Source organism: Paramormyrops kingsleyae, chromosome 1 (assembly GCF_048594095.1).
Source record: "Paramormyrops kingsleyae isolate MSU_618 chromosome 1, PKINGS_0.4, whole genome shotgun sequence".
NCBI lineage: Eukaryota > Metazoa > Chordata > Actinopteri > Osteoglossiformes > Mormyridae > Paramormyrops > Paramormyrops kingsleyae.
Genome location: NC_132797.1, coordinates 39,095,277 through 39,106,329, shown reverse-complemented (window position 1 = coordinate 39,106,329; position 11,053 = coordinate 39,095,277). Strand labels below are relative to the sequence as shown.

General features: G+C 37.7%; 1 protein-coding gene across 4 annotated transcripts in view; it reads right to left on the bottom strand.

The window, feature by feature from the left end:
- Positions 1–8,157: 8,157 nt before the first annotated feature.
- Positions 8,158–11,053, bottom strand: part of LOC111859055 (ephrin type-A receptor 3-like) — a 75,832-nt gene continuing 72,936 nt past the window's right edge. For all 4 annotated transcript variants that reach the window (XM_023841384.2, XM_023841383.2, XM_072715510.1 and 1 more), the window contains one exon: positions 8,158–10,818. Coding sequence is in view for 3 of the 4 variants with exons in the window: in XM_023841383.2 (XP_023697151.1) it covers positions 10,713–10,818 (106 nt within the window). In the remaining variant the exon portion in view is untranslated. The remainder of the gene's footprint in view (positions 10,819–11,053) is intronic.

The window sequence follows — 11,053 nt, the reverse complement described above, 5'->3', positions numbered from 1 at the left end:
GCAATAGTCTTACGAATCCTTACAATATCAGCTGCCTCAGAGCACAAATGGTCTCTCTTTGGCAAAGTGCACAATAAGTCTCATAAATGTGCAGGTGGAGAAACTGCTGGAAATTCAGGAAAACCTGAGGCTGTCTGAGACGGGAATTAAAATCAGCCCTGGATTTTGGGGTCCTTCACAAGAAATTCTGCAAAGCGAGAGGTTTGTGTGGGGCGGGGGTTCCCATAAACCCATCGGCCCACCAGGAAAATGCCAGGTGGCTAGTCCAGGCTTGGACTGACCTCCAGCCATCCAGCACCTCAGCTGAAGTGGATTCTGATTGTTTTATTGAAAAATTATGACTTTGAACAGATTCTCCGGATTGAACAGACTCTGCCCTCATCATCATCAAGCCTCATACATTCCAGTTTGTAGGCAAATGTGTATGTGTTCAGATTTTAAATTAGTATACTTAGTTTATTATGTTTGACAAATGTACATATACAGAAAAATATAAGATTCCCGTATAGGTCCCAAAAATTCCCATGGAAAGTTTCCCACTCTGAACATTCCTAGAATTTGCATCTCTAATTACAAACAGAAGTTGCATGTGAAGGAATACATGCATGGTGCATTTTCCGGTAACGCTTTACATTAAGTGCACCTTCATAATGCATTCATTGAACATTCAGTTCACCTTCATAATGCATTCATAATGCATTCATAGAACATTCGTAAGCAGCATGCAAGTACACCTTAACATCCTAACATCCCTTAACAGCTTTAATATACATTAATAACAAACAATTATTTTGAATGTGTAATTACTCCGAATAGAAAACCTTGATGGAGATGTGAATTTCTTAGTAGTAAAACAAACCAAATTATTTTTCAGTAAATTTCAGTCGTCACCACTAATTATAGATCTGTAATAATGTCATTCTTTCATGTTTTTCAGTTGCTTATTTTTTTTTTACCAACCATTTATTATGCTGTTTTTATTCATACAGTGGTATATTTGTTACTGCAGTGACAGTGTTAGGAGAGCCTTTAGCCACTGTGGTTAGTGTCATATATGTAGTTCTGCTCTAGCTTCAGGTTTTCCTTCAGTTTCAACATGCACTAGGCACTCCAAAATGATTTTCACACTCAAGTCAGAATTAGTTCAATCCCCCCCTTCAGGGAACGTATGCAGAGATTCTACCAGGAGATCTTCTGTAGAAGCATTTCTGAAATGTACTTCACACAGTTTGAGCTCCACTGGGCACCTTGTGTGTTTAATTAACAGTGGAGCTCATGAGGCTAAACGGGATGCCTGAATTGGGGGATCAGGCTTCTCTCTGCAGGCAGTACTGTGTCACGGCTTAGTACATTTTTCACTTCAGCCACACCATTTGTTGCAGTAGTTCACTAATTATGTAATAACATTTTTAAAATAAAGATTTAATGTGATAATTTAATCAAGATAAAATATTTTTGGATCCTTAACACAATTACCGTTTCATTCCACTGCCACAAAGGTAAATGATAGTGTTAGACATCAACATGGAATTTGATGCCCTAGAAATAGCTGACTTCATAATGGCCAGTATGGGTCCACGATACTTTAAATCCCATTGTTCTGTTTTAAAGTCAATTGTACTATTTGGCTCATAACTAATGCAAAATATATACTTTGCTACAGTAATTCATGCATGGGCATCCAAAACGTGAATTTGCCTATTTTTAGGCTCCTTTTTAGGTCCTGAAGATGGTACAGGAAACCACAAGATAAAAAAGTCATGATTCCAGGTTTAGGGGGCATGGTCTTTTTTTATCATTTTCTCTGGATATGTCATTAACAGAAAAATGAGAAATTTCATCATTTGCCACTTGGATAAAGCTGTATTCTGACTGAACACCAAAACACTATTGTAAAAAAAAAGACCCCAATCCATACACTATGCCTTCAAAGCAGCCCATGATCTTACAGTGGCTAACAGTGTTTGACAATCAACAGCACTTGTAAAGGAAAACCCTCCCAGAATCCAAATGACTAGTAATTGTAAATGTCAGTAGGTATTAGCAGGGATATAAATAGCTCCACCTTGGTATAGGATACTAACAAAGACAAGCTGTATTAGAGATTCCTCTAATGGTGCTTTACAAATGACAAGACTTAATCCTAAGAATGCATTTCATTTAATGGCCAATGATTTTGACATCAGAACAATGAAATTTCAGCTCCCATTGTTAGGTTGTATGGTTATATGGTTTCTGTGCTATAATCTAGGCCAAATGCAGCAATGCTGTCTCTTGGCCTTGATTAAAAGAATATCTTTCTAAACCCCAAAGGCATTTAGTTTTTAACTATTTAACCATTAGATGGTGGTTGTTAAAGCTCGTATAGATAAGTAATGATTTATCTGGAAAACAACACAATATCACCAAATTAAAAAGCTTTGGTCTTTTAGGGTGGTCCCTATTCATTTTACAGTCTTACTCATGTGCTAACCAAGCAGGAAAATCAAGATGCAGAAATCCAGGAATTGATTTGAAAGCCATCCAATTGTAAAAATTCTTGAAGAGTTACTGTGGTTGTGGTTGGACTGCATTTCATAGCCAGGAGAAGGAAAGACTTGGTAATGTCTGTGAAGCATGGACACGCACTGGGATGGGACAGAGAATGAAGACTAATTATAAAAAGGGACTAAACTGGGACAGAAATCTCTGTGTGCTACTGGATATCATGGATCTGGAACACATTGAAACAATTTTTGTAACCCAAACATGAAAGCAATCGTCCTTCTACGTTGTGCCCTACAGGGATGCATGAATATCTGTCTGTGGTGCTGAGGTCGGGGCTTCCTCATGCCCCGTGTTGTTTTATAAGTGAGTTATGGCAGATTCCCCCGGCATCCTTTATGGCTGTTTAATGGCCGTGCTCTAGTGGGTTTCCCTTCCCAGCATGTCGCTTCCAGGCAGCTGAGTAGTGTCTTTGTCTACCGTCCGGTGTGGCCAACAGGGAGCCAGATCCACAGCATCCCCCTGGCTTCCAGATGTGGCCTGGTCCTTCTCATGCCACTGCCACAAATGTGCCTGAACTTTTACATGATCTGTGTAAACACTTGTCTGTCATATTCCTGCCTGTGAACCTGAGATTAGTGAAGCTGTGATGAGTCCATGCAATTGAGGAATAAGTGGTAGCATCCAATGACAAGGAATCCAAACTGAGAAATATGTACACAGTATATGTTTGTGTTAAGGAATGAGGACATATGTGTATACAGTATGTCATACAAAGCACTGGCATCCTGTGCAGAGTATGCTCATCCTTGTACCCTATACTTACTGGGATAGGCTATGGCACACCGCTATGCTAAGATCCAAAAGCATTCAATGGTTGGTTGCATAGTGAATGACCTTTATGGAAAACAGTCTACAACTCTGTGATTACTTCCAGAGACCATGGTCTCGGCATTTGGTAAAAGCAAACCAGAGGTCTACCAGCTACTCTTTGGGTTTCACTACATCTGATCATTGAGTGTATTTTGGCAGTGATGCTCAGAAGAGTATTGGGTGGTCATGGAGGGAAATCCCACAAGGAATTAAAGGATAAACATCATATTACCATGTTTAATACAATGATGAGTATAGCTAATTGGCAAATACAGCAATACAAATATACAGTGAGTAAATTTACATTCAATATGCGAAAGTGGAAGACGCTTGAAAAACATACTCAATACACCAATAGTGACCGGCTGCAAAGGAAAAGCTCCTCTGTGACACGGGCCAGTTGGCAGTGAGGATTCCACAGTGGGGGCAGAGCGTCACATGTTGTGCAGGCCTTTGGAATCACTCATCTTTTACCTAAAATCAATTGTTAGCATGAAATAGGGTGGTGGGGGGGGGGGGGGGGGGGGGGTACACAAATCAGACATCACACCCCCAGCTGTTCTCCGCTTTGCTCATTAGACATAGTGACTGTGACCATTAAAGTGAACTGCAAAAGACAAACACAATTACACGTTAATTTAATATCTGCCACTCTTAAGTACCCTCAACATGATGTATCGTTGTTGTTCCGCTTAGGGTTTCATGGTAATGACTCCATGTTGGTATGCACCAAGCTAAACAATGGCGCTGTAATGGACTGAAATAAGACTTCTCAGGGCAGGGGAATGCCGCACCTCCTCCATGTAACCGGAGGTGGATTCCTCATCATGCTTAATGTAAAAAAACAAATAATGACCAAAATACAGTTGTGAATGCATAGCTTCCACTAAACACAAATTTCAATCTCTTTTTTTTTTTTTTTTTTTTTTTTTACTTTTCAACGGAATCTTTTCATTTAATTAAATACCACCATGACTATGGTCAAGAAATTCATCTTAAGTTTTTGCACCAAGGAATAAATTGCCGTATATAAAACTATCCGCAAGTGTGATTCCAACAGTTCATCTTTTGCAGAGTCAGGAACAGGTAAGAGCATTAGTCTGCTCCAAAGACTCAGAAAGAGTGCTCTCTCTAGGTTACGGTGAGACTGACAAGAGAGAGTGGGCTTGTGAGTGACTGAGGGTTTTCTGGAGGATTTCAGTGTCATCTGGCCTGAGGCCTCCTTTGGCCCATTGCCTGTCTGTTACAGAACACTGTCACAGAACTGAATAGGTCCCCTACGCCATATATTTGGAAGACAAAAATATTTTTAACTGAAAGCAAAAAAAAATTAAAAATCAAGGACAATTCATTCAATGATGCATGTAGGCTGACTTCTAAGATTGCTGGGAGCAAAATGTCCAGAATTTAGCTTCTAAATACTAGTTGTGTGATATAAATGAATGGCAACTTCTATTAGCTTCTACCATTCAGATGAAAAAAAAAACAAATGTAAATGACCCACAATTTGCCAGTGTCCCCCAGTATAAATGTTTTTCCCTGACACAGAATGAAATAACAGTCTCAGTATCCTTGGGTCATGACCCTCAATCTTTATCGAGGACAGCTGACCTATTCAGGAAGTTGATTTAACGGTTGACAGCAACAAGACTGCTGTGGCTCCCAAAGAGGTAGGTACTTATGCATTTGCAAGGTGGCGTTACGGTTCGTACTGCAGCTGCAAACAGCTGGATGTCTTTTAAGAGACTGAGGAGGGGTTGGGGGACACTATTATGATCATGTCAAACAGTTGAAGATTTTCCTTCATTTGGAAAAAAGCCCATCTGTTTTCTTTATTCTCTTCTTATTTATCAAAACTTAATCATTAGGGGTGATACAATAATTGGTCACTCCCTTCTTATACTTCTGTGAATTTATTCAAATGGTTGTCTCTTTCTCTGTCTCTTTTTTTTTTTAACGCAGTAGACAGTTAGAATTTTGGTTGAATGTGGTGAAACAATGTACTGCTGTTTTTTTTTATATCTCAGTGAAGAATAGGAAGGCAAACACCTTACAGTGAGGGAATGGAGGAGCACCGGACTTTACAGAGAACAGACAGTTTGTCATTTCTGCCATTTTGGAAAGTATCTCCTGCTGCTGTTCTGCCATCACGATGAAACTCTCAGGAGAAAAATTTCAAGCATTTCATGGCATATGAAAATTTAAAAAATAATAATAATTTGCCTCGTTGGTGACAAATGAAGATAGTAAACACTCAGTTGGATGTTTAAATTAGCATTTTGTGTGATTCCAAAACGCTTGCTAAAAACAGGCAGTGCCCTCTCCCTTACCTGTCTCATGGGTTTGTAGTTTATCTGAACTCATCAGAAGATTTATTTCAGCAGCAGATGGACTGCAGATCATTCCAGAACAAATTGGAGCAGTATCCGCCATCTTTCTTTCATTGTCCTTCCTCTAGGCTTGACATCCTAATCTTTTTCACTTCTCTCTAGATCAGGACACATCTGCAGGACTTCATCTGGTCTGTCTCAAGTCCTTGGGACAGGGTACAGTGGCAATCCCTCATTCCAGGACAGCTATGTTTGACTTCCTTGGAGAACTCAAAGATCAATTGCATTAAAAGGCTACAATAAATCTGATTGAGTGAATGGTATGACATGTTTCATTGGAAAGATTCTGTAACATGGTTCCTTTAGAAGTAAAATTTTGTGCATAGAGCACACAGGCTTATAAGACAAGAAAAGCTGGTGGCCATATGTGTTGCAAAAACACTACACTGAAGCCTTTAATATTGTTTTCAGCCATAGAAACTGCATTAGTGGTTGTTATCCTGGGATTTGTGGACCTCTACATACCTGAAGCCACACGAAGCGGTGGTCTACATGAGGTACATTTTAGAGAGTCTAAGTGTAATTGGGGCCAGCAATGTCACCTCAAACCTCCAGGGTTTGGGGTTGGAATCCTGTGTGTGTGTGTGTGTGTGTGTGTGTTTGGATTATGTTTATATTACATTGTGGGGACAAATGTTTCCCACAATGTAATAAAAACCTGTTATTTTGACGTTGTGGGGACCATTTTTCAGGTAAAGATCAGGCAAAGATCTGTGAATGCAATCAAAAAAACTAAAAAATGCCAAAAGTCTCATATTTAGTTTGGTTACTTATAGTTAAGGTTAGGGCTGGACAGGGGTTAAGGTTATCATGTTGCAATTAGAGTTTTCCCCTTAGAAATGAATGGAGAGTCCCCACAATGATTTAATTACAGACCCGTGCGTGTGTGTGTGAAGGAGGCACGTTCACTGCATTTCGTGTGGGCTTCCACTGGGTATTCCAGTTTCCTCCAGCAGCCCAAAGACATGCAGCAGATTGGTGCTTTTTAAACTGCGCAGTTAAAGTGTCCGGTTGTGTGTTTATGTGCCCTCGATGGACTGACATCCCACCTTGTGACTAGTGTTGTCGGCTGATGTTGTAAGTGTATTCCTTTTTAAAGCAATTCAAAAGCATGAGCTTAAAAAAGTCATGTAACTTATTCTAACTGGATTATGTGTCGTTTAATCTTTGAGACTGGCCTGGCAATGTTCACGAATTCATAATTTCAAACCAAAATAAATGCAATCCAGAGAAGGCTGGCTTTTTAAATATGAGCAGTATTCAGATTTTATGCAATTAATTAGCAGCAAAGCTCAATTTCATAAATATGTATAAGACAAAACAAAGAAGAAATTAATGACAGTCAACATGTAAAACCACCACCCCCTCCTCAAAACCTGAAAGATATCTGAATCTTTGGTCCAGATTTATTATGGATTGCAATATTGGGAGAAAAAAAATCCGGCATACAGACGGCAAGAGTGAGATCATTGGTTTATCTGCTCTTGGTTAACATGTGCAGCAGCAACATTACTTAAAACAACAGAATTAGTAAGTCAGCATATTTCGCTGCTGATGTGGAGAATTCCTGCTTTGAAGTGTGTAATGGGAGAGGAGAGTCTACAGGAGGAGTGAACACACAGGCCAGGCCGACGTGATAAAATGTGATAATGTGGTGGAGATCTATAGCAGAAGTATAAAAAAAAAACCACGGCAATAATCTTTTTAATTAGCTATAAGCAACAATAAGCTTTATCATTTATGAAAAAAATCAGTTGCCACTTTATTATAAATGTTATATGAAATGTTGTTCTTTAATATTTGTGATTTACTTTTAAATTGTAATACATAGTTTTTATTTAAAATACATTTTAAATGAATGCATTTTAATTCTCATTAAAATTAAAATCTGAGCAAATGAGTTTATCATTATATATGTATAAATAAAACATGGCAAAAATTCCATAAACAATAAAAAAGTGCAGTATAATTCTGGAATGATTTCAACATTTTAAAAACCTAAATATTAGGTCTTTTTCCCCATGTGCATGTGTAAAACACCATTTTCTAAATTTGTATTCATTAAACATATTAAAGGGTATCTGAAAACTACCTAAATCATCATGCATTGAACAGTGAATATTCTTACTGACTGATATTGTGTCAAATAAGATTTAAAACAGAACATAATACCTTACATTACCTTATCTCAGGAAACACCAGTCTGTCGATCAAATGCTAAATCATACAAAATATAAAATATAGATATGCATAAGATGGAAAATAACCAATTTAAAATAAAGCAACTCTTTTATCGACTGCTACTGTGAAGTACTAATAATTATGTTAATTGAGTTTGCTCTCATTTTGAAAACTGGATTGCAAAATAGGAAGTGAGACAATTTCTCTGCAGTTTCTCATCCTTTAAAAATCATTTTTGTTATGTTTATTATAAAAATATAAATGTTTCCACTACAAATCATTTTACATTAGTAGAAGGCCATCTACGTTTGCACGCAGGTACACAGACACACACATCCATGCGCACACAATTCTAAAAAAAAAAAAAAAAAAAAAAAAAAAAAAGTTAAAGAGGATGGGGAGGGTTCCCATGATAATATTGCTCTTTTGAAATTCCTGTTTATAAAGTACAAAACACTGAAAAACCATCACATGACCATGTCATAACTTACGCTATACCACAAAACAAAACTTTAACAAATAAATAATATGTAAATTATCATTGCATTTTAAATGTAAAAACAAATACAATACAAAATAACAAAAATATAATACAAAGTATTTTTTTCTTTTAATGTTGCACAAATATTTTTTTCTTTTATATATATACAAACATTTGTACAAAGTGATGGCCATGGCTATTACAGTACCGCTAGCTTACGGCTGCCTTCATTACGGTGGCAGGTTTACATACGTACACGCGAATAGCGCGGAAAGCAGCGTTCTTTGCGAGCGGTTTGAGTGCAACCGGGTGACGGCGTTCATTCTGAAATGGCACAAGTTAAGGGCAGTCATTTTCTGAGCGTGAACGCTTCCTGAACACAGATGACATCATTCCTTTCGTGACAAGTATAACTTCGGTGACAAGGAAAACGTAAATAAATTATTTAAGTCGTGTTGCTGTCCAGTGATACTATGTGCTGCAAATTAGTATGAATACTTAAAATCATTACAATGACCACATGAAGGTGAACTGTTTTTTCTTCCTTCTCATGACCGCATGCGTGGAAACAGTATCATACACTGATTTTTGAAAAACCTCATAGTTTACATTTCATAGTCTGCTGAGCCTAAAGTACTTCCTATACAGTGCACAGTGGAGAAAGTTAAATACTGGAGTTTTAAAATGGCAATTTTAATAGATCAAAATACACCATACACATTTAATTGATCTAGTTATCAATATAACCTTTTTACAGTGAGCCTGAACATTTTCAAAGGATAAATAAAAGATTCACAACATGGTGTAGATTTTTTCTTTTTCTTGCGGGGGGCAAAATTAAGAACCCTATACTGTAATTCTGTGTTTTCTAGTAAGAGACAAAAGACATCCTCATTTATGGTCTTGGATTAACGGACCAGGTGACCTGTTAGGTTTCTATAATCTTCCACATTATTAATTTATTAAATCCTATTAAATTTAAGATTTATATAAGTATGAACACAACAAAAAAACTCATGGTATGTAGTAAAATGTAGGATGGTTTTGAGGTACTCACCCAAAAACAAACAAAAAAAATAAATAAACTGATAGCAATCTTGAGGAGATTTGGTCCTTAATTAGGATATATATGGGTACCAACCAATGGAATAACTAAGGAATTTCAAGGTACAGTACAAGAAAACTGCAAGATAACTGCACATTTCAGAAGAATCGCAGTCAGACACCTGTTGCTTTTGTGATTGCGAATACCCCAATGTGATTATCCGAAGAAACACCGTTTAAAATGTAAAAACAATGACATAAAATCTGATTAAGATGCTCTTGATTGTTCAAATGTGAATAATGTAGACATATTTTCCCTTGATATATGCATTAATGTATTAAGATAAATTTTCTGCAGATTTATTTATTTTTTTTGCAACAGTGAGCCATGCGAGTGTGGCCTTTTCCTGTAGCAGATGTTTTGCCCTCAGACTGGTTTATGCTTCTCCAGAATGCAGCACTCCTAAGGGCATAGCAACAGCTACTGAGCTACGTCCTTGAACTGAAGAAGAAGGTCTCACTTATATTCACAGAAAATAATTGCGGGCTTGCATGGTATTATTGCTCAGTATGACATATTCTTGCAAACACCACCCGATTAGTATGAAAGACACTCACTTGTCCTTCTCTACATTCCGTGCTTTTTCACCTATATTCACTTTCGCAGTTTTTCTCTCCCTCTAAATTGAGCTTTGACAAGCTTTTCAGGTTGTAGACCACTGATTTTCTTTATGCCAGACCTACACATCCTAAAATAACCTTACTGTGCACTGAAGCATACAGACAGATCCACCCTGAATGATCCCAGTCCTTCACCAGTATGACTTGCTACCTTGAGATTTCTGAATCTCACTGTTGTATCCAGACAGTTTTTTCCTATGATATGTTAAAGGTGTTTTATGCCCCACTGTTTCAGCGGACAGGCTGGTACTGATGAAAATAGACACATTTTCTCATAGTTGTCATCACCCGTTTATGTGGACCTTGATTTCCAGTTAGCTAGCATTTGTGGACACATTCATCAAGTATGGATGCCCAATCCTCAAATGCAGCTTCAGTCATTCCCTGGATCCATCTTTTCACGTATGTGAGAAATAAGGCAACTGATCATCGACAGAAGGTCATTCTATAGCCCAAAGCACATGCTGTAGGTGTTGGGATATCACTCATTCTTTACATAAATTGTAAGGGGTATATTTTATATTCTAGTTCCTGTTTTCATTAAATTCATCAGTTGAAGGTGAAGCGGATGGTAGGTTTCATACAGGAACTGGGCCATTCTTAGTGTATGTTTCAAGTGCCTTGATACTGCTCACAATCTTCTTCTGAGGTCCTACTATGGCAATGCCAGCCTTTTTGAAGTCCCTGAAAGGCAGAAAAGAAAGGTTCAGTGATGGAGGCAAAGGCACATAACCATACGAAACAGTGCTGTCACCCCTTCCTCATGTGGCAACCCAAAGGAACAGGACACATTTTTAAAGAGATTTATTTATCCTGATACCAAAATGCTAGTCAAATGTTAATATAAGGAACATGTTACTGTAGACTTGGTGCTATGGTATCAGTTAGTACCTGATGTATGAAATTTCCAGACAGATCA